This window comes from Pangasianodon hypophthalmus, chromosome 11 (assembly GCF_027358585.1).
Source record: "Pangasianodon hypophthalmus isolate fPanHyp1 chromosome 11, fPanHyp1.pri, whole genome shotgun sequence".
NCBI classification, from domain to species: domain Eukaryota; kingdom Metazoa; phylum Chordata; class Actinopteri; order Siluriformes; family Pangasiidae; genus Pangasianodon; species Pangasianodon hypophthalmus.
In genome coordinates, this window is record NC_069720.1 from 694931 (window position 1) to 719930 (window position 25000).

The 25000-nt window shown below is 36.3% G+C and overlaps 2 protein-coding genes across 5 annotated transcripts in view; both read right to left on the minus strand.

Annotated features, from left to right (window-relative positions):
* si:dkey-181f22.4 (receptor-interacting serine/threonine-protein kinase 2) overlaps window positions 1–2461 on the minus strand; it is a 12586-nt gene extending 10125 nt beyond the window's left edge. The window contains exons 1-2 of one of the 2 annotated variants that reach the window (XM_053238341.1): window positions 2246–2461; window positions 496–646 (exon numbers count right to left, since the gene is read on the minus strand). In XM_053238341.1, coding sequence (XP_053094316.1) covers window positions 496–646; window positions 2246–2385 — 291 coding nt within the window. In that variant the 5' untranslated portion in view covers window positions 2386–2461. The remainder of the gene's footprint in view (window positions 1–495; window positions 647–2245) is intronic. The other variant, XM_026930298.3, reaches the window with a different exon arrangement.
* Window positions 2462–11751: 9290 nt separating this feature from the next.
* Window positions 11752–25000, minus strand: part of adgrg1 (adhesion G protein-coupled receptor G1) — a 22465-nt gene continuing 9216 nt past the window's right edge. For 2 of the 3 annotated variants that reach the window (XM_053238302.1, XM_053238303.1), the window contains exons 3-14: window positions 23461–23904; window positions 23318–23366; window positions 21691–21805; window positions 21483–21605; window positions 20841–20951; window positions 19259–19301; window positions 18925–19028; window positions 16382–16500; window positions 15999–16258; window positions 15196–15295; window positions 14838–15109; window positions 11752–13955 (exon numbers count right to left, since the gene is read on the minus strand). In XM_053238302.1, the coding sequence (XP_053094277.1) occupies window positions 13831–13955; window positions 14838–15109; window positions 15196–15295; window positions 15999–16258; window positions 16382–16500; window positions 18925–19028; window positions 19259–19301; window positions 20841–20951; window positions 21483–21605; window positions 21691–21805; window positions 23318–23366; window positions 23461–23904 (1865 nt within the window). In that variant the 3' untranslated portion in view covers window positions 11752–13830. The remainder of the gene's footprint in view (window positions 13956–14837; window positions 15110–15195; window positions 15296–15998; window positions 16259–16381; window positions 16501–18924; window positions 19029–19258; window positions 19302–20840; window positions 20952–21482; window positions 21606–21690; window positions 21806–23317; window positions 23367–23460; window positions 23905–25000) is intronic. The other variant, XM_053238304.1, reaches the window with a different exon arrangement.

The following is a 25000-nucleotide window of genomic DNA, read 5'->3' on the forward strand; positions in this document are numbered from 1 at the left end:
AAAAAAAAAATCATTTTAAGACTTAGTAGTTTTTAAAGAAATAGATATTAGATGGGTTTTGACATTTACTGATACTCACAGTTTCAGTATCAGTATCAGAAAAAAAAACACTATCGTACCATCTCTACAAATTATGAATATAATCTTAAATAAACGTAGCTCTGAGTTCTACTGCTGCCATTCCTGAGTGCAATAAGAGTCATTTTGTCATGATGTGGGGTTTTAATTAGAGCTGAGTGATCATCATATAACATCAATATCATGAGAAATCACATTACAGTACGCTTTTCATAAAATAACAAATAAAAAGAACTGATAAATAAACATATCTATTGCCAATTTTTTTGCTTGTATATAAATATCATGACACATATGTATCGTAGAAAACGTCTTCATGTATCAGGATATGTGTAAAATAATTATAACACTATAATAAAGAATAAATTCACACACACACACACACACACACACGAGACTGTTAAAGTGTGATCTCACCTCATACAGCAGTGAGTGTAGAGATCCTTCAGGCATCCAGTCCCACAGCAGGCCAGTGAGAAAACGACTCCGATACACACCTACAGGCTGCAGAACTCGCTCCACACACACTCCACCCCACGCCAACGCGTCCTGCATCTGAGACACACAGCTGGAGGACACACACACACACACACACACACACACACACACACACACACACACACAGAGGCATCCGTTTAAAGCTCAATACAAAACAGAAAGTAAACCCTACTCCAGCTTTCAGTTTGTGGTGATGACTCTGCATCACTGTCTGCACGCAAACACTCAAGAAATTTCACCAGATATGTCACCAACTGACGATCAAAACAGCGCACAGTTACACTATTATAGCATTACACTATTCACATTATTAAGATTTTTTTACATTTAAAAATCATACATAGCTTTGACATCATACGTTTAGTTTCACAGATTTTATTATATATCATATCTATCTCTCTAGGGAAGTGGTAGCTCAGTGGTTAAGACGTTGGGCTTATGATCAGAAGGCTGAAAGTTCAAATCCCAGCACCACCAAGCCGCCACTGCTGAGCCCCTGAGCAAGGCCCTTAACCCTCAGCTGCTCAGTTGTATAAATGAGATAATTGTAAGTCGCTCTGGATAAGGGCGTCTGCCAAACGCCATAAATGTAAATGTAATCTCTCTATAACTCTCATTATCATAAAAAAGTTAAAATTACTGATAAAAAGAGGAAAAATGATCAGTCCAAAAGTTTACTCGTTCTGAATGTGATGAATATTCTCACGCACTCAGAAAAAGAAAAGGTTGGTTTCCTTGTCACTGGTTTAATCTGGTTGTGAGTAAACCTTTCCAGGGAAACGGTTTAAGGAACCTGGTTGGCTAATGAACAGTAAACGACATGCACATTTCCAGCTAATGTACAATTAAAAGTAGGAAAGATGTTCACGTGAGAGCGCCACCACACACACCAGCCACACGTGAGAGCCAGTCACAGTCCGGTACCTTCATTTCTGAGAGCATCACTCTGACACTGTATTCTGTAAATAAGAGGAATTCAAGTTAAAAATCTTTAGAGCTTTAGAGCTATAATTACTTGGAAGACGCTGGTTCAGGAACTAGAATTAGAAAAGGTTCTTTAAAGGGTTCTTAGGGTTCTGTGTGCACTCCGAAAGAAGAGAACCTCTTCCGCTGGAAATGTGCATACACTCACCTTTATGAATGATTCCTAATTAGGAACGTAATTCGTTTTTAACATTGAAATGAAAGGCATCTTTCCAGGTAAAAGGTACTCATTAAAGGTACTAAAGGTACTCAGTGGTACCACCCCAGTGACCTGACACGGTTCAGTTTAGTACCTTTATTCTCAGAGTGTAGGGTCTTCGGTTCCTCACAGATCTTTCCTCATTAGTATAAATAACAAAACAGGGCAAGGAGTGGATGCTAAGATTAATAGTAATTAAAATAAAAATTAAAGCATCAGTTCAAAAGTTTGCACCCCCCCCCCAACACACACACACACACACACACACACCTTTGCTGAATGTGATCTACTTTAATAACTCCAGATTTTCACCTCTTTTCCTTAAGAACTTCCGGCTCAGGTGTTGGCTCTTCACAGGTGAGGTGTTTTTGTGATTTTTCTGTTTTTTATTTGTAAACAAATTGCAAAAATACTTCAGATACTAGACGACTTTTCTCCTTTTCTCTCCGCCATCACCCTGGCGGGGATGCAAACTTTTGCACTCACCTGTCCGTGCTCAGGAGTTTGAGAGCGACTGCGCGCGCGGATTTCTTCAGGTGGCCCCGTAAGCACGCGCCCGCGCTGCTTCTGACTAAAGCCACGTGGATCAGCTCCGCTTCAGCCACCTCCTCCAGCACCGAGGCCATTCCTGCTCCCGTCCCTCAGAACCGCGCGCTCAGAACCGGGACGCGCACTGGCTCGCGCAAAGCGAAATGAAAAGCACGTCGCGCTCGTGCTGAGTGACGCAACTTGTTTATGTCGCTTCTGATTGGCTGCTGGAGTGGCGGAAATCCCCTTTCATCTGCTCCAACTGCTTGTCCTTCACTTCATACTTCTCTTTCTTCTGCAGAGCGACTGACCTTCCACCTCAAAACGAGAAGTCAGACTGAGAAAAAAGTTCAAGACAGAAGAATCTACATGCTGTTCCGCAAAGAAATATTTATAGCAGCAGAAAGAAAGTGTTTACAATCTGCTTCTGTATCCAAGTAACTTCAGAATTAATCTTCATGCAGCATGAAGGAATTTTCATTTCTTCATCTCTTCTTCTCTCATAGCTAAACAGGCATGATAAGATGATTTATGATTAAAGATCAGATATTTTACTCTGGAGATCATTTTGTTTCCATCATATCACATGTAGTTTTCTGTCAAATGCAGAATTATTGGCACCCTTTAAGGCAAGGCAGGTTTATTTCTATAGCACATTTCATACACAAGGCAATTCACGTGCTTTAAAAAAAAAAACAAATAAAATGAGGAATATACAAGACAATAACATGAAATTAGAATAAAATCAAGTATTGATTAAAGATTTAAGTCATATTAACAATAATATTAAACAGAAAAGAAAAGAAATGCTGAAAAGTGCTGAAAAAGTAATGCAAAGATTATAGTGCAATAGATATTTCAAGTGCAATGTTTTAATCTAGATTTAAAAATCTCTACACATGAGATGATTAAAGTTTAGAGCTTCATTAAAGCTGAAAGCTGCTTCGCAGTGGTCAGTGTGGGGTCAGGGGTCAGGGTTCAGGGTTCAGGGTTCAGGGTACTGACCTGCTGACCTGCTGACCTGCACGCATGGATCTAAGAGACCTGTTGGGTTTCTATTCCTTTAGCACATCACAGATGTATTCAGGATCCAGACCATTTAGTGATTTACAGACTAGAAGCAACATTTCTGTGACTAACAGGAAGCCAGTGTAAAGGTTTGAGCACTGCACTAACACACTCTGGTCTCCTGGTTTTGGTTAGAAGTCTTGCAGCAGCATTTTGAATGAGTTCCAGGTTTGAATTCATATTTTTTAGGAAGTCTGGTTACAGAAGTCGACTCTGCTGGTAATAAAAGCGTGGATTAGTTTCTCGGGATCTTGTAGGGACAATAATAAAATGCTATTTTGCTGACTGTGTTACCTTCGATGGCTAATAAAGCTCAGATCTGAGTCTATTAGAACAAGATTTTGGATTTGGTCTTTGGTTTTTAGTCTCCTGGAGTCGAGATGTGCACTGATTACAAAGAAGACTCAGAAGCAGCGATGTAGATCTGTATGAATTGATCAAATGGGAGCTTATACAGATCGGATAAAATGGATCCCAGAATTGATCCATGTGGGATTCTTCATGTCAGTGTGATCTAATCAGATTCAACAAAATAATCCCAGACTTCGAAATACCATCTGAACCCTTTAAGGCCTGTTCCTCAAAGTCCTACATGATTTTCCAGTCTGTCTAGAAGAGTGCTGCGGTCTACAGCATCGAAAGCGGCACTAAGGTCCAGAAACAGCAAAACTGAAATAAACATGTAGGGTTTAATATTTTTGGTGCAGTAGATTAGTGATTATGTGAGTGGTATGTGATTACATGTGAAGAACATGTGAAGCTGCATTTCAACACTCTCACACACCTGAGGCTGGAGGAACATGTAGAGGATCTCAGATACTTCTCCATCCACAGCATTTTAATTGTGGTTAGATTCCCAGGTTTGTCCACATCTACATCTTCAATTTCAACAAAGTTCAAATCTGGACACTGACATGATTGTTGCAAAACATTTCAATTGATTTTTTGTGTCCCGAAACCATTTCAGTGTTGTTTTGGATCTTTATCATGTAGAAATATTAATCTATGGCTAAGATTTAACCTCCTTCCAGAGGCAACCTGGGTTTGAGGTGAAATATCCTGGCAGAATTTTCAAGAGCCACAAAATCTCCCTAACATCACGTTCATCAAATGCAGTGAAAGAGTTTCTGGAAACGGAGAGCAATTTAAAGGAAAAAAAAACAGTAAAAACTTTTTCCCCTTTCTTTCTTAGCAAAGATGACAACTCGTGTGCATTTCTTTTAAGTCATTTATCAGTAATTTATCAGGGTAATTCTTCCACACTATCTTTAGAAAGAAAGATGTGTTTCTATTTGACAGGGTTTTTCTAGATGTATCTCTTTCTTTATTTATATACATTTACATTTAGAATTTTTTCTTACATTCAGATTTTTGAGTTTTGTATAGATTTATTCATACTGAACTGTCACTAATCCTAAAATCAGAATACCCCACAAAATCCACAAACTTTTATAAGCACTTTATAAATATAGCACAGCTGTGTATTTACAGGTCTTTTCAGAGCTTTAGTCGCGAGTCATTAGTCCCTCCTCCAGAGTGAGGATGAGAAATAATGGGAAGTCCCGTCTCTCCCCCGGCTCACATGCTCATCTGGACCAAACGCTGAGGATTGCACACACATTACACATGTAGAGTGATGTGTGTCAGGGTAAAAAAAAATAAAATGAATCAATCTTTTTCATTTCCATGTGGTCCAGAAGCATCCTGATCTCTGTCCTGACTGCACATGGCTTATCAGTGTCTGTGTTTAATTTAATTGAATGTATTTTATTTTATTTCCTACTTTATTAACTACAGCTGAGTTTATAAACTCTTCTGTTTCTTGTATGTGCCACAAATCTACTTCTAATCTGTGCTCATAGTTGCCTATGTACAATCCTAATTTTCTGCTTTTCCTCATTTCTGTTCAATTCCTTAATCATGTTTGTTACCTGGTTTTGAACGTAAGCGTGATGTGATGTTAATTTCAAGCTTGGACTTGGAGCTGAAAGTCATGTCTATGTAAAGTCGAGTGAAGCTAGTGAAACAGGGCACATGACTCAGGGGTAAGTCACTCCTCCGTGTCTCAGGTACAACGACGGCACTGCGGCTGATCTGAGATCACGACCCTAATCCTCACTGTAACACAGTGCCCATGTCACTGAATAACACAAACCTCGCTCTGTTCTATGTGGAATCACATTCCATAATTTTCCACCAGAAAGCTTTCTGCTCTTTGTTCTGGTGAAGTGTGTCAGAAGAATTGAATCATGTTCACAGGACACCATGACCAGTTTAAAGGAAACGGTCATTCTGTAGTGCAGAAAACCTAACAGTGAAAACAGGAAGTGAGAGCTGATAGGTGGACTTTCACATCTGTTTATAATCTATAATTTATAGCAAAATATATTCACCTTGAAATCGTAAACAGAAAAAAAAAACAATACAAAAAGTGATTCATTTTAGTTTCTAGGTCTAATCAGAGCAATAGATTATTAACAACTATTCATTTATTTTTTTTTAATCAAAGAAGGCTTTATTCAAGAAAGCTGCTGAGTTCTGGATTCTGATTGGTCAGAAGGTGTTGATTAGTTTTCTAGAACAGCAGCTCTGACAGTAGTGCAGCTGCAAATCACAGGTTTATTTATAATTAATGCGCTCGTTCTAATACATTATTGTTTCTATAGTAACAGCTCATTCACAGGGACTCGTACATCAGACGCTCCACTGGTAATAAACAGATTAAAAAGCAAAATATGTGTAATTGATAAACAATATGTTTAGGAGACGTTTATTTAACATTGATGGAAGGAGTCTCCAGTGTCAGCGCTTTGTAACAGTCAGAGGTAAAGCTGTAACTTTTAGTTTTTTGACATCTTCAGGACAGAGGAGTTTGTTTTTTGTGTCTTATTAACTTGAAGAGAGAGAATAAAGAGAAGCTGGTGAGGGAACGAGTGTTTATAGCTGCTATAACGTAAGTGACAACAGGAACTCACTCGTTTCATGAACATTAAATGTAACTATAAACAGATAAAAAAATTTATTTTATTTTTTAAAAAATAAAAAAAATCACAGTTGTTAGCATATTGCTGAGGTGTAAGAGGAATAAAACTCTTCAGGATACGCTGAAAATAAACTTCGAAGTGGGAACAGTAACAATCATGAATCATGGGATATTTACAACTTTACTGTATTTATATTTTGAACAAATACAAAGAAAAGTTATTATCATTTTAAAAAAAGAGATAACTTGAAGGACGTTAAAATTTCCCATTCAGCTGTATAACCCAAAAACCCACCTCTGTTCCACTAAAAGAGGAAACTACCCAAAATCCCTCCCACACACACACACACACACACACACACACACACACAGCGTAAATAATTCATCCACTCCATGACATCATGTATTTGGCAAATTCCTCTATTTAACAGTGCTGTGTGTGTGTGTGTGTGTGTATGTGTGTGTGTGTGTGTGTGTGTGTGTAATTTGGTAATTAAGTGATCTCCCCATGTCACTCAAGGACAGCAGTAAAAACCCTGTTGTGTAATTTTCCAAGGACGCGTTGCAACTTTCTTCTGATTTTCTTTTCCACATTTTACCAACGAGTGACTTTCTTTTCCACAGCACTTGTTATTTCTTTGCCAAATCTGTGTTATCACTGACATTCAATTAAATTAAACAGAAAAACCCCCAGTAAAGACACTAAATTTATGTCAAGTACACATCAGCATTATTAAGATTAGATAAGAATATTTAGTCATCATACTTACATACTACGAAATTTGGTTAATTTGGAAATTCGAAAAATATCAATTCAAGTTATCAGTGAATTTACATAAAATTTACATTTATACATAATTTTTAAATCAGTTATGTAATAAAGCTACATAATATGAACCCAAAGTTATTTATTCAAGTGAAATATTTATTTAATTTATTCTATTATTGTTTTACTAATTCATTTAATCTGATCTTATGTAAAAACTAGAGTGTATTAGTGTGTAGTTTGTGTGGCTCAGACATTGTAATTGTAGCTTTAGAGTTTAAAAGATTTAAAGTTGTCAAGCTGAAATGTGTTTTATAATTTAAGGATTAATTCCTGATGCTCATATTAGAGGAAAAAATCATAAAGTGGTAGCTCTTTTAGCTCTTTACAATTAAGCACTTAAGTAGTAAAAACTAAATGAAAAATATACAGGATGTATATAGTAAAAAAAAAAAATCAAAGAATTTGAAAATAATGAAGTATAAATTAAAATTCAACTCAATTCAATATAATCTGTAATCTGTTACAAATTATTTACAACATCTGAAAAAAGAAAAACACAATAAATGAGTATGTTTGCCTTGTATTAAAAAAAATTCAGTATTTTAGTGTGTGCTTCTTACGACTGTGGTTAGGTTTTAGATAAATAATTAGGTAGCTAGTTAATTAAACCTGATTAAGGAAAACAAAAGATGCCTAATTATAATCTCACACTTCAATTCAATTCAATTTTATTTTATTTGTATAGTGCTTTTAACAATGGACATTGTCACAAAGCAGCTTTACAGAAGTATATAAAAACCAGAAATAAATTTATAAATGTGTGAATTTATCACTAATGAGCGAGCCAGTCGTGATGGTGGTGAGGAAAAACTCCCTGAGATGATATGAGGAAGAAACCTTGAGAGGAACCAGACTCAAAAGGGAACCTCATCTGGGTGACACCGAATAGTGCGATTATAAATCATTCCCTTCTATAACTGTGTACTACATGGACATAGTGCAGTTGTGTAACCAGGAAACTCATTACAGTTTTCACATGAAGTCTGTTTGTTGAAGTTATCATCTGTTCACTGATAGAGACCTGAGAGCAGAACTGTTTGTGGGAATTGTAGTCTTCATGGTTTCTAAGTGGAACCATCCTCAGTAATCTCAGTGATCTTCAGGATGTGTGTGAGGTCCATCCTCAGCAGCAGCGAGTGGTTTTAGGTGATGAGAACTTCAAGCAGAAGTATGGATGAGGATCAGGATGGATCAGGCAGGTCCTGAGAGCAGAAGGGTTCGGGATCACTGGCATCTCAGGGATGAATCTATAAATCCCACAACAGAGGTGGAACCACCATAAAACCATCATAAACACCTGGATATACTCCATGTGTATAATACATTAAATATTTTATTTTATAGTGTTAATGAATTTTCTTAATCAAGTTTTATTAGAGTTGATGAACACATGACTAATGAATTTTTTTCAAAACTAATAATAAATTTCACACAAAAGATTCACACTAATTATGTGGATGTTTTTGTGTCACAGCAGATTTTTCCCTAAATATGGATAAAATTATATTAGTGAGCTCTGTTAATGTGGTAAATTCTGTGATCAGATATCTCCTGAAATCGGATTTGTCAACAGAAGCCGTGTTTTTTTTTTTATACAATTTTATGTAATTATGCAACATGCAAAACTGATGGTTTAATTAGAACATTGCAGAATGTGAATAGCATCCTCTAGTGTCTGAAGTTGCTCAGTCACTCTGTCTCGTTATCATGACGTCATTCTCCAAACAGATCACACTGACATCATCTAAATCCAGGAAGCAAAAAAAAAGAGACTGGACTGAAGTGTCTAGAACAGTTTACACTCAAGTCTCCATCACTGAACAGCTGATAACTTCAACAAAATAGACTTCAAGTTAAAACCATAATGAATTCAGAAATGACTCTGATGCTCGTATTCATAAATTGCTCAGAAGCTCAGAATTTCCTGGTTACACAACTGCACTATTTGTCCATGCAGTACACAGTTATAGAAGGGAATGATTTATAATCGCACTATTCGGTGTCACCCAGATGAGGTTCCCTTTAGAGTCTGGTTCCTCTCAAGGTTCCTTCCTCGTATCATCTCAGGGAGTTTTTCCTCACCACCGTCACCTCTGACTCGATCATTAGGGATAAATTCATACACTTAAAATTTATGTCTTGAATGTATTTATTTCTGCTTTGTGACAATGTCCATTGTTAAAAGTGCTTTACAAATAAAATAAAATTGAATTGAATTGAAGTGTGAGGTTATAATTAGGGATCTTTTTTCCTTAATCAGGTTTAATTAACTAGCTCCCTAATTATTTATCTAAAACCTAACCACAGTCGTAAGAAGCACACACTCAAATATAGAATTTTTTTTAATACAAGACAAACATACTCATTTATTGTTTTTCTTTTTTTAAATGTTATAAATAATCTGTAACAGATTATTAGATCTTTAAATCATTAAATCTTCATACAGACGGTACACTCATTTATTGTGCACTTTTTATTTACAGTGCATTCATTTTGTTATGTTGCAGCTTTATGCTTTAAAGTATTTTTTCACATCAGTCTACACTCCATAAACCATAATGACAAAGCAAAAAAACTGATTTGTGAACTTTGCAAATGTATTAAAAAGAAATAATGAAATATCACACTGATATAAACATTCAGGCCCTTTGCTATGACACCTGAAATTTAGCTCAGGTGCATCTCATTTCTCTGGATCTTTCTGATGTTTCTGCACGTCGATCAGAGTCCATCTGCAGCAAATTCAACTGATTGGGCGTGATATGATCTGGAAAAACACACACCTGTCTGTATAAAGTCTAACAGCTGAAGATGCAGATATCAGAGCAAAAACCAAGCCATGAGGTCAGAGGAACTGCCTGTGGAGCTCAGAGACAAGATTGTGTTGAGGAACAGATCTGGGGAAGGAGACAAAACCATTTCTGCTGCATTGAAGGTTCCCAAGAGCACAGCAGCCTCCATAATTCTTAAATGGAAGAAGTTTGGAACAAAAGGGACTCTTCCTAGGGCTGGCCGTCTGGCCAAACTGAGCAATCAGGGAGAAGAGCTTTGGTAAGAGAGGTGACCAAGAACCTGATGGTCAGTCTGTTTGATCTCCAGAGATCATCTGTGGAGAAACTTTCAGAAGGTCAACCAGCACTGCAACACTCCACCTATCTGGGCTTTATGACAGCGTGGCCAGATGGAAGCCTCTCCTCAGTGCAAGACACATGAAAGCATGAAAACCTTTTTTTTTTGCAAGCAGGCTTTCACGTGTCTTGCATTGAGGAGAGGCTTCTGTCTGGCTACTCTGTCATAAAGCCCATTAAATGTTGGATTATTTTCTGCAGAATCTCCTCACATGAGCAGGGAACACAAACCGAACCATAACTCTGTTCTCCTAAATCTAAAGCTACGCTAATTAGTTACGTAATGAAACACATCTGAGCTGTATTTCTCATCACATGATGTAAAACCAATTAAAAAAACTCAGAAATAGATTTTACTCACAGTGGCTCTTTCTCCTCAGGTTTCCAGAACTCTGTAATTAAGCGCTAATAAATGAAATGATATTGATAATTACACAACATCAGCAAACAGTTAGAATGACGATTTAATGTGTTTAATGAAACACTTACAGTCTGTGATCAGGTTGCTGTGTAAGAGACACAATTTGGCTTAAAAGTGACAAGATGTAAGTTTTAGCTGCAGTTAATTAGACCAGGCTGATTATAGCACATACACAAATATGCAAATGAGTCAAATTTAACACAAGATTCATGTGAAAAATGAAAAAAAGAGACTTGTTATGTGTGAAGTCCTGAAGAGAATCAGGAGACAAACTGTAACTGTAACTCACATAACAAAAGTACAAATGATCGATAAAATATTGCTTTTAACAAATATTAACAGTTAAGTTTTTCTTTAAAAAAAGTCATGACTAGTTATTTTTAACTTCTCATCATTTGTTTTATTAGTTACACAGAAGAAAAAGTCAAAGCAATAGTTATTTCTTGCAGCCTGTGAGAGGAGGTGAAGTGTACGTCTTGTTGTCATGTTGTCTCGTGGAACGTTATTAAGATGTTATTTTCTTTTTGTAATCTTCAGTTTGTTGTCTGTACTCTGTGAAGTGCACACAAAAGAAATTACCAGAGAAACGCCCTGGAGATCATCAGATCGGAAAAAAACTGATAACAAAGCTATGAAACGTCACATACACGAAACCTCCATCAGATAAAGACTGAGGTCTGTGCAATTATCACTCCATCTTACATCGTATGTAAAGTAAGGCTTAGAAAAAAAAGTGAATCTTACTATATTAAAAATAATAATCTTTGTAGTAAAGAAAAAATAAAATTTTAATCAGTGTCAGAATTTAAAATGAACGATTTTGTGATGTGAATGTTTGTTTGTTTGTTTATTTACTTCTTAATAAAAGCTTTTTTATTTCTTCATAAAAGTGTCTTCCTGAGTGACTTCTCAAGATAAATAACATAAAAAATCTGTTTTAAATGATACTAAATTATTTCCTGATAAAATCATCACTGTGTACGTAATGTGCAGTTGCTGTATAAAACAAGAAACAAAAACAACAACAAAAACTGCTTTTTGTGGAAATAATATCATCAGCTTTTATTTATCACTGTACACAACATAATCACATTTATTTTTAAACAGAAATAGCTCCAAAATACACAAATACAAAAAAAGCTTTTATTCACTAAAAAAGCTCAGCTTCAGTGTAGGAAAATCTCCTGATATCTCAGATATTTAAATATTTTGGCTCTGAATTTCTTTAAACATTTTAATTAAAAAAAAAAATGTAAGTGTAAAAACATCAAGCAGTAGAAAATTATTTTCAAATCATAGAAATTCAGAACAAAACATTTCAATAGTCATCAGAAAGTCTTGAATATAAGATGCTAAATTATTACATTTTTACTATCGGAATTTTTTTTAAATAAAATTTCAAGATCTCAGCTTCAAAGAGAAACATTCAGACCTACATATAATATTCAATACATTTCCACTAAAATCAAATTACACATCATAAATTGAGGTTCAGGTTCTGCTAAATGATTTAACTCATTAAATAAATAAAATCACTTAATAAAAGTGCCGTATATTACGGAAAGTTCGTCTGGCTGAGCTGCAGTTTACTGCCAGTTCAATAACAGTGAGAAATAAAGGACGTATTTAAAAACACGCGCAAGAGGAAAATGCTTTACACCACGGAAAACGTGCGAAAAACTGACAATGACAGAATAAACACAAATTCTCCATCTCCAGAAATACATCACGAAGTTTCCTCACTGAGATTAGACACAAAAACACAAGCCATTTACAGTTAGAAATACTTTTAATCAAGGGCTAAATATTTACTTTATATGGCCTATAAAACTCTGTGCTTCATTCATTTATTATTCATTTGTTCTTTGTGTGAAACCTCTTCAGTTAATCCTGAAATCTGCATTTCCGTCCTGTACATGACACCAACTCATCACACTGTAACACTAATTTATTATAATCATGGTTTAATTAAGATTTACAGACTCTGCTTCTGTAACAGCGCCAACATCAGGTCTCATTCATCATCTTTTAAAAAGATGTGTGTAAATGATTTCATGTCCAAACCGAACTAAAAATTCTGTTGATAAAATGTTAATAAACGCAGATCAGCTGTAATTACCAAGCGGCACATTTACATTTAGCCACGCCCACAAAACTCCATAAAAGGCAAAGCTCACAGAGAGCTGAGTGGCGACTGAACGGTGAAAGAGCGCCTCCTAAGTGTGACATGAGCTAAATCTTCCAATAATGCAGCTCAGCCACTGCAGCGTGTCAGCTCCCATAGACCCACACTAACTCCTTCTCCTTTTAGAGGGTGCCATTACTTTTGTCCTGATTGAACGGCTGGTCTTATTGTCTTAATTTATTTGTCAGTGTGTAAGTGAAATAAATGAGTGATTTAAACGTGACTGTAATCCGTTTATAAAATCGCAGGAACTCATGGACAGTTATACGATCTGGAGACGATCAGTCGAGGTTCACGACAGCGAGTCTCCTTATACGCAGATTTACACAAACTCAGGAGAGTAACGTACGATACGAACAATTTTCCAGCTAACTGTGTTTTTGTAAATTTCACATTTCTTGAGTAAACGCTCCTGTGAATGAATGAGGAATAAATTTGTTTTTTATCCAGTGCAATAAACGATAAACGTTAAACCATAATTGAGGCTCGTTGTGGAAACAGAACTGTTCGATTTGTGTCAATAAATAATAAGGACTTTAAAAAACAACTTTTGTCATCTTTGTGCTTAAAATCTACTTGTTATTATTATTTAAAATGAACAGTATTTCTGAACAGTAGTCAAAGCATAAGGAATAAAACTAAAGTGCTACAAGAGAAATGGACTTTTTCAAAACACGTAATAAATGTACGGAGTTTATACAGTCGAATATTCAGCTTAATGTTGATGAAGCTTTTTTTCTTTTTGGTCTGTTTTATTTTTTTCTTCAGTGCACAGCCACAGACCTGACCAGCAGGGATTAATGCTGAAATATAAATTTTTTATAAATGCCCGTCTCTGAAACCTGTTTCTAAAATGACTACTAAACACACTCTTAGCTTTTTTTTTTTTTTTTTTTTTTAAAAGAGTCCCTTTTTTTAGGAGGTCACTCCTAGTTCTTCTCCGGAGGTTGTAGCATGTGCTGTCGCGTGGATCCGGTGCTGCTGAAGTCCGAACTGGACGGAGAATTCTTCTGCATCCGCTCCAGAGCGAAGAACCGCAACATGAGGAAAAATCCTGCACAAATCACACGGGATGCGTTAATTAACTTATTTCATAATGTTAAGATATTTCATTAACTTATTTCAACAGGGTTCTAATCAATTCATTACATTTAATTTAAATAATTTATTTCAGAATTTATAAAGATATTACAAATCCTACAGCATGTTTAATAATTACATTTAAATAAATAAATTTATTTCATAATTTTCAATTATATTACAAAAACATTCCAGTATGTTTTAATCAATTAATTAAATTTATTCATTTATTTTATTTATTCTTATTTATTATTAAGTTACCAATTATACAGTGTTAATTAATTTCATAATTAAAATTAAATTTAATTATTAAAATTAAAATTATAAAATCTAAACGATATTAAATATCCTACAGCACTTTTTCATGAATTAATTTAATCAATTTGTTACACTTAATTTAAATAATTTATTTCAGAATTTATAATTATATTACAAATCCTACATTATGTTTAATAATTACTTTTATTTTTTAAATAATTCAGTATGTTTTAATCAATTAATTTATTTAATTTATTTATGATTTATTATTACCAATTATACAGTGTGTTCAAATTATACTAAAAATAAAGCACTTGTTCATGAATTAATTTAATTTAATTAATCTATTTAATAATTTACATTAATTCTCTAAAATATTGCATCTAGCCTAAATGAAGGCGTTTACTAAACTCCAGACTGAGTCCTGAGGAGTTAAACAGCAGCAGTGTAGAGAGTAAACACACAGCAGGGCAGGAACATTTTGTTCTGATATCATCTCCACAGGAAATTTCTGCCACATAAACAATGGCGTTTGCGGCGCTGCCCTTCGGCTCGGTCCGTGCGGCGACAGGAAAAGAGAAACCGCCCAGAAACTCACCTTGTAATGAGTTAATGATGCAGAAGAGGAAGAGGACGGTTTCTGAGGCTTCAGAAGAAAAGAAAGCGAGAACCCAGGTGGAACCGAACAGACAGCTGAGACCCCAGATGCTGAGGAAGGCCACGCGGTTCGTCCTCCACTCGTCCCGGTGACGGATCTTCCTGAACACCAGGAAAAGCATGACGAGGCCGGAGCTCACCACCGCCACCAGCAGCCCTGTGTTGATGATGAAGTGAGCCATCAGAGCCGCCGGAGAGTCCGTCATCCAGCACCTGAAGCCACACACCACATCCCGATTATTATTACTGCACAAATAGTCCACACTCACACACACTCTGAAATTACATTTATGCCTTACATGCGATACGGAGTTGTGAGATCATCACTGGACTTCACCGCCCTCTGGCCATAAATGTCTCCGATGGATCCCAAAATAATAACCGGCAGAGCCGGAACACCTGGATCAGACACGGAAAGGACAAAATTCCAAATGAAGGAAGTGATTTCATCATACAGCATGATGAATGAACATTTCTCTGAACTAACGCCACAACACACAAATAAAAACAAGGCTTATTTATTTATTTATTTATTTAATATTAATTCACATTAAGTGCAGCTTTAGTGTAAATTTACAGAATTCACAATACGGAGAATAAAAGCATTTTACTCTGTAGATCTTTTTTAAATTTTTTAAAGTATTTTGATACATAGGATCTGAATTCACCTTTCTGAAACTTCAGCATTGAAGATTCAACTTTAACAAATCAGTATAAAGAAATAATAAAAAAGAAAGAATCTGGCCTCCTTTATTCAAAAATTCAAGAAAAGCATTGTTTCTGCGAAAGTTCTTCCTCAATTCTTATCAACAGAATTCTTTAAAAAAAAAAAAAAGGAGTGTAATTTTCCACTGCTTGGATTGTTAGCTGGAATACTTTCATTTATAAATTAAAAAAAAATTCAACGCTGGTATAATTAAATATACTGGGTCTAAATTCACCTCTAAATTATTGTTTTTAAAAAATTTGCCTTAAAAAAAGATCAGGATTGCTCCAAAATTGATTATTATTGTTATATATACACAAAATTAAATTCTCACTCTCCAGGCTTCATCATGAAACTTTCACACACCTTGCTCGAAGAATTAGCGAGTAAACGTACCGAATCCCAGCAGGCACCAGATCCATGGATTTGGTTTCGGACTGAACACCATGTACATCATCCAGAAGGTGTGAATCACTTCCACGGCCATCCAGCAGAGGACGCTGAGGAGCGTGTAGTGCAGCAGGCCGCCGACGAAGCGACACACGCCCTCGGACGCAGCGTTGGCCACGGTGCCGGTGAGGACGAAGAGCACGAGCAGGAAGAACAGAGCCACGACCAGACCACGGTGCACCAGACTCGAATGGTTCTTTGATTTCCTAAAAGCAAGAACGCAAATCAGCGCACGGCGTTTATTCAGCTCTTATAACACCTTCTATAACCTGTTATACAACAGCGCACAGGCAGCATGTTACAGTGACACAGGCAGAATGACCTCTGACCTCTGTCTGCAGAGCGATATGAAGAGAATGGCACAGCTGGCGATGGATACGGTGCAGCACACCGCTGTAATGATGGTCAGAGCCTCCAGGTGGCGCACGCTTCTCGTAGGGTTCAATTCCTACAGCGAGAGACGGACATATCACTAACAGCAAGATTTATTTCCTAACAAATGCCCTTTAAAATCCAGGGTAATGAAGGAACATTATTTGAGGTCATGAAGCTGTAGTACAGTCAGTCCATAATTATTGGCACCCTTCAGAAGAATTGGCAAAAAATTATTCTATTTAATAAATATTACACAACCAAAAAAATGGAGTTCTATTGTCAAACACTGTTTATTAATTTATTTAAAAGAATACTAAGATTGTTATCACAGAAGCATATGTATAATGATGTAGATGAGTTATTCCATAATTATTGGCACCCTGCAAAAGAACGAGAAAACTGATTCTTTTAAATTATTATTTCACACTTAAAAAAAAATCTACTCTCTGTTCTTATACAATATTTCTTTCTTTCTTTTTTTATCTATCTATCTATCTATCTATCTATCTATCTACCTATCTATCTATCTATCTATCTATCTATCTATCTAAGAAAGTGCACCCTCCTTCAGGTCTAGGTTATTTATCAGAGCTTTAATACCAATTGTGTGTAATCAGCAACTTCTATAAACAAACACATAACCTCACATGACCAAAAAAAACCACAACAGATTTCTATATGTAGTTATTTTTTCTATAAAAGTAATCCAGCATTCAGAAACCAGGTGTGGAAAACTAAGTACACCCTCTAATTCAGCAGCATGTAGAAGCACGTTTATCAACAATAACTTGAAGTAAAGGTTTTCTGTAGGAGTTTATCAGTCTCTCACATCTTTCTGGAGAAATTATGACTTACTCTTTACAACATCGCTTCAGTTCAATGATGTTTGAAGGCATTCGTTAATGCACAGCTCTCTGAAGATCCCACTGCAGCATATTCGTTTTGGAGAGAAGGGGCTTTTTCCTAGCCACCCTTCCATGAAAGCCATACTTGTTCAGTCTTTTTCTCATTGTGCTGTCATGAACATAAGCATTTAATGCGCTTACAGAAGACTGAAGGTCACCTGATGTAGCTCTTGGGTTTTTCTGTATATCTGGCATTAAAAGGTCTAACTGTCTGACCTTGGACTGAATTTGCTGGGATGCTCAGTCCTGGGAAGATTGGCAGCTGTCTCCATTTGTACACAATCCTTCTCACTGTAGAATGGTGAATTTCAAATTGTTTGGAGATGGCCTTATAACCCTTCCCAGATTAATGAGCAGCTTCTCTGAGGTTAAGGCTGATGTCCTTTCTTCTTGGCATGATGTAGACACACAGCTGAGTTCTCCAGAACACCAAACTACCAAAAGTTCTGTTTTTATAGAGGTAGTCACACTTCTTGATCCGTAACTAATCGTGTGCATTTCATTAGTAACAGCTGGCTGCTAATTACTCTCTTTGAAAGAACTGTAGAAGTAGGGAAGGTGTACTTATTTTTTAACACCTGGTTTCTGAATGCTGGTTTACTTTTAGGGAAAAAATGACTACATATTGAAATCTCTTGTGTTTTATGTTGTCACTTGAGGTTATTTGTTTGCGTACAGAAGTTGATGAGGACTACACAGCTGTAATTTAGGCGCTGAGGGTGTACTTTCTTTTTCCAATGACTCTATCTATCTATCTATCTATCTATCTAAGAAAGTACACTCTCCTTCAATTCTAGGTTTTTATTTATCAGAGCTTTAATACCAATTGTGTGATCTTCAGCAACTTCTATAAACAAACAAATAACCTCACATGACCAAAAAAACAAAACAAAAAAACACCACAACAGATTTCAATATGTAGTTATTTTTTCCCAAAATGTAAACCTCAGAAACCAGGTATCTATCTATCTATCTATCTATCTATCTATCTATGCATTAAAAATACTATTTATTTATTGGTTTGTTTGTTGTTTATTTAATTAAAATTAGTATTTTTATGCTCAAGAATCAGAGAATCTGTTTTTTTGTTGCCTTTGTCCAAATAATCAAGTTTCACACATCATACAGCATGATCACTTTCCTCTAAACAGGAATAAGGGTTATTTATGTTTTATTATTTATTATTAACTCATATAAAGTGAAGCTTCAGTGTAAGATTCCAGAATTTAAACCTAATTTCAATTTTTACTGTGAACAAAAAAATATATATACAGATTGTTGTTGTCTTGCACAAGTCATGTTAAATTGTAATAAAAATGTTAAATGTTAAACTGTTGTGTGTGTACAAGTATACATCTCCAACCTTGTCAGACATCACAGGAAGTTTCTCAGTGATTTTGAAACCAGTCTATTGCTAAATAAATAAATAAATAAATAAATAAATAAAAACACCAACTGCCCGTGTTGTTCATTTACAGATTTGTTTTCCACTCATTGTTATGATGGGGGGCCAATAATTATGGAGCTGTCTGTACGTGACTGCAATCATTCACCGATTTCTCTGAACATTTCCTTTTAAACTCGCGACTCACCACAAGAATAGCGAAGTACGTGAGGTGATTACAGCAGCACTCCGTCTCGACTGCGCTGAGCTGAAGCGTTATGCAACCTGTCTCCCTCCACTCGACCTCGTTATCTACGAGTCAGAGGAAAAAAAAAAGAAACAGGTCTGAGACACGTCGTCACGTCTTGTCTGATATCTCACCCACACACACACACACACACACACACACACACACACACACACACACGCTTTATTTTCTGCAGACTTGACTAAACTCACGGCCTGTACGCTGATCCGAGCTGCATGCAATTTATGATGTTATACAGAAATGTGAACAGTAAAAAAAAAGGATGAGTTTTTACCTTTTCTTGTATCCCAGGAAACGCATTTTCTTTTCCGTGTTTCCTTTAAAAAAAACACAAAAACGTCACAACAGCAAACAACAGGAGGAAAAAAAACACTGCTTTGAAAAGTGGATGTTGTGTGTGTATGTGTGTGTGTGTGTGTGTGTGTGTGTGTGTGTAAAAGACATAGTATATAATGAAATGCTTAAAAACATAAGTAAATACCTACAGCGGTCCCAAGAAAGTATTCAGACTCTTAAGAAACACTTACAAATGTCTGAATTTCACTGCATTAAAAACATCATGTCGAACCAAGTGGCATTTATTTGAAAGAAAAATTCCACAAGCACACTTTTCACACAAAAATGTAGATTGTTATGGTAAAAAATATAAGAATAATAGATGCTTAAATGTTGTTCAAAATTAGACAAATAACATATTTGGAACAATATTGAATAGTGGCTTCATTAAAGATGAACACAGTCACAGTGTTTTAGTATTTTGTTTGCCATCATTTGTTTCCTTTGCAGAACTTCTTGAGAGCATCTGCGTCTAAAATCAGACCGTTTCTGTGACAGTTACGGTGGAAGTTTGCTCCAAGTTTCAACCAAAAAAACTTTCAGTTCATCCACATTACAGCATCGACAAGCTGCTCATTTCTTCTCCAGTGCGTCTCATACATGCCCTGAAGGGTTTCGTTTCTAAAGGCAGCTGGTGTTTTGGATCATCATCCTGCTGAAATATTTCTTCTTCCACTTCTGTCTCTAGAATCATTTCTTCTCCTGACTACCACTCTACCATCAGATCCATGCGATTCATCTGAAGATGAGACCGTTCTCCAGAAGCAGCTGTCCTTCTGTGCATGCTCTTTTGCAAAATTCATTCTTCTCCTTCTTCTTCTTCTTCTTCTTCTTCTTGAGGCTGATGAATGGGTTCCGACGCATTACTCTCCCTCTGTACCCAGGCTCGTTGATCCTGTTTTGAGTAGCTTGTGCTCTAGTTGTATGTGGTTGATGTCTGATCCTTTCTGTCATCCTTCCTGCTGTTTCTCACCTTCTACATGGTGGTGTAGTTCATCACATTAACTAGAGATCAACCAAAATAGGCTGAAGTGTCCAAATATTTTTGGAAATTTTGAACAGTATATCTGTTATTTTTAAATTTTGAAGCATAATAATCTATTTTTTTGGGAAATGTTTTGCTTGAAAAGTGTGCTTGTGGTATTTTTCTTTAAAATAAATGCCACTTTGTTTGACACGCTGTTTTCTAATGCAGTGAAATTCAAACATTTGTAAAATGTAGAAATCTTTTTTGGGGCTACTGTAGATTAAATAAACAAATATAAAAACAGCTCTGTTTCTGTCTTTTGATTGTCTTCTGTCATTTCTCACGCTCCTCGTTCTTCACCTCCACATGCACTCTGAAGTGTTTTTCACTTTGACTGTTTAAAGGGAAAAAAGTATAACACGTCGCCTCCGCTTATAAACGTGTTACAACCAGTGGAGATCTTGCACTTCAGCGTGAAGAGCAAACATTCGTGTTTGCTTTAATGCTGTGTCATGTGACTTAAACACACACACACACACACACACACACTCACCATACGTACTGGGTGATAAAACTTGATTCTAATGGGTTCTGGGAGGTTTGTGATGATCTCATTTTCCACCGTAATCCCAACAACGTCTTCTAAAATCCTGTGAGAACTTTTCTGCACACAGACACACGTTACAGATGAAACCGTTTATCTCTTATTCAATCTTCATCACCAGAATATCAACCTCAGTTCACACTGCAAAGAATCTTTTCATAATCTATATTTATTTCATTTCATTGATTTATTCTTTTAGCTCTTTTAATCAATCATTTTATTCTTGTTATAATGTTTTCTTTGTACTTTTTTATATTGGGTCTGAAACATATTTAAGTATTAAAGATTTAGCTTTAAAGTCACATAAATAAAACAAGGAGCTGAATTTTCTACTGCTTGGATTTTTTTCACCTGAATATTTAATGTAAAATGTCAATTTCAAAAATGGAAATTCAGAGCCAGTATATTCAGATATATTGTGTTTAAATATATCTCCTTAAACATATATATAAAACACTAAATAAATTCACCTTCTACATGTAGAATTTGAAATAAATAAAGATGCCTTATACATACACAAAATTACAGATTAACCTAATTTACTCAGTAATATAATTTATTATTGTAAGAACTGCAGAAAGCGCAGTGTACCTGGAAAAACGTGCTGTTCTTGTAGTAGCTACACACCACTTTGGATACTTTTCTGTTTGCAGTTTTGAGGCAGGCGGGTAAGTGCACTGCCGGGATCCTCTCTGGTGGTACACCCCTCGGAGCCTGCAGTGTCATGTTTATATTAATATTATATATAAATTTATAGCAAAACTGTGCAGATGAATAAGTGAAAAACGACAGTTCTTACAAGCAGAGTGACGTTACTTCCTGCAAAATCTTCCTTCATCTCGATCACGGTGCTCTGAACACACGGCAGATACACATGACCGACCTCCGCTGACCTCAAGACGGCCTCCTCTAACCTACACACACACATTTATTATTATTATTATTATTATAAACTCATACATTATTGTCAGTTATTTCAGAAATAATTATCAGATTTTTAAAGCCGTATATGTAACATGTTTGGGTGTTTCCATGATTGTGGTGCAATTTAGCTCTTCTAAGGTTAAAAATTACTTCAAACTTTATCATTTTTCAAATCATTTTTCAACATTGAATGTAAGAAAACCTGCATTTAACCATTACCAAAAAAAATGTGTTAATCTCATCTCATTTCTTTGCTGCATTCTGCTCTTAAATATTTAGCATACACAAATGTGATTAACTAGCATTCATGGGACATGGGGCATGGGACCATTAAGAACTTTCTAATAAATTTAGTTAAAATGCATATTTTAAATTAATAGTTTAGTTTCATTCTATAACAGATGATAAATTAATCTTTTTGCATTGACTCCGCCCACTATTTTACCTTACTGTTAGTCAATAATCTTGCACTTTTATACACACGCAAACCTTTAATACATCAGCATCTGAATATTTTGCTAATGTAAATCCAGTCCTGATATTTATAGGAAGCGTTTGAAAAGGCCTCTGTGGTTTTTTTTTTCTTGTGTATAAGTACGCATTGTGCTCTTTGTAGCCCCAAAACACACTTTTAGTTTCCTGGAATTTGTTCAGAGATTTCTTTCTGCTCTTCCTGTTTGTGACCAAATGCTCACTGTTCACACAGAACACTTTTCTGCATCATATTTTGTGCAGCAGTGGAAGCTTGTGACTGTACATTTTGGGGTTGCAAGACCACATTAATGAGGACATAAAATTAATAGGACAAATAAAATGAAGTGCAGAGGCTATCACACTTGACGTATGCTATAGGCTACTATCTAGTGAATTTGTAGAGTAACACTGCATTTCACGGCAGTGCAGACTCGACAGCATACAGTCATCATACTTAGTCATAGTCTTCAAAGTAATATCATTAACCAGGGTTGCCAGATTCCAGCAACATTTCCAGCCCAATCACATCTCAGAAAGCACACAAAAGACTCAAAAAGCACACAAAAGACTCAAAAAGCACACAAAAGACTAAAAAAAGCACACAAAAGACTCAAAAAGCACACAAAAAAAAAACCCACAAAAAACTCAAAGAAAAAACACAAAAAAATAGACCAAAAACTTTGTGAATTGGAAAAAGGAGACACTTTTTTTCCTCAGCCTTTGTGTGGTGAAACAAGTTCCCATGCATTTATGATGTATGGGCATTAAAATTGACATGGTTCTGTAAATCATAGACACACTGTCTGTACTTACAAATTTATAAGATTTAATTCTGATTATTTGCTATAAAACAAGATTTTGGCATCTGCATTATTTGCCCCATGGACGAGCCGACACTAGTTTGCAGTTTGCATTCGACTGACATTTGCGACACGTTTTAATGCACAAAGAGCACGTCTTATCTGATGTTGGAACCAGCATGGATTAGATTACAGAGAGAAGGTTGTGTGATTAGGATTAAAGCTTACATGTTCGCTCCTCTGGACTCCTGAGCTGCCTTATCGCAGAATTGAGCCTCTGAAAGCACAAATGACAGACAGGAGAAAGATTAGATGCCACTAATCAGAAACACACATAGGTTTAGATTGGAAGTTATTGTATGGAAACTTACTGCAGTTAATCTCCTGGCCAGTAAACTCGTACTCTGCCATGACATTGCTGGTCAGAACGTCCCCACGCACTCTGCCGTTCTTGATTCCATACAGCTGGGAAGGTCTCTGACGTCCAAGAGAGAGATCAGTACAGCACTGGGTCTGTAGTCCCCTAGCATTACAGAGTGAGAAGCTCTCCCCGTTCAGCTCCAGCATCAGCTGGTCCAGCAGCGGCTCCCAGTACACACAGAAGGAACTGGAGGAACCTCGAGAAGCTGCCAGAGGCAGAGGCTGAGACCGCTTACACTTAGCCGTTATTGAGCCACGGATGGACAGCGTGCTGGCGTTGGCTGAAATGTTGATCCCTGAACATCCGGGCTTTAAATCAATATCCAGGGTTTGTGAGCTTCCATTGTGCAGCCACGTTCCACACATCTTAAAGTCTCGGTCGTTCTCCCCTGCCGCTAAAGAAAAAATTTTAAAAATACACAAGGACAGACGAGGATTTACCACATGGTGATTGAAATATTTATGAAAAACCGAGTTGACAGATTATTTGACACACACACAACATCTTACATCAAACTGAATGTGATATAAATCATCGTTTCTAGCTTGATCTCTGCTAAACATCTGCTGTTCTGCAATATTCTCTCTATCTAAAAAAATATACATATATGAATTTCCCTCTGGGATTAATTATCTATCTATCTATCTATCTATCTATCTGTTTATTCAAGCTCAAATTTTCAGGGGTTTACTGAACACAATGGTTAAAAGATAAAAAAAAAAATCCACAGTGAACTGGACATTGATGTGTGCAGAGAGTCATTTCAGAACGCACCGCTCAGAAGGTCAGAAATGAGTTCCATACGTCACGACACAACCATAGATTCATCCGTTTGCTCGTTTTGATCATGCTCCTTTATTACACACTCGAGTGGAGAAGAACAGTGCTTTTTGGATGCACATTATGCCACGGTGCAGGAATCCCTGCAAACGAGGAGCCGATCTTGTACGAGGTTTTTACCCGTGCAGGCCGGGATGAGACATGAGATTTTCACGATGTTCTCAGTGCAAACACTCGAACCACAAAGCTGAGCTAATTATTACACAGTTCCAGTCCTGTATACGTCTGGTTTTGTATATCAGCAAGATGTTCCATCTTCTCTGAAAGCCATAACTTACCCACACGTTGCTCATGACACAGCTCTGAGAACACAGAGCTTCCACACTCGATACTCGATGTCACGGTTCAGTTAAAGCAAAACCCAGACCACTTTTTCATGAGGACAAGGAATCGCTTCTCTGGATCCCAGGTTCAAAAACGACTTTCACACTTCATCAAACGTCCCGAAATCTCAAGACCAACAGCATGGAAAAAACATAAGTGTGAAAGTCTGACTATAGAAAAAAAACAGGTTCTTCAGTGGTTCTCTGGATAGATTTAGGGTGTTAGGTTTCTAAAGGACATGAAACTCTCTGTGAAATTAAAACCCTGAGCCAAAGAACCTTTTAGATTGAGCATTTTTGTTCTACAGGCTGATGGTGTTGATATGA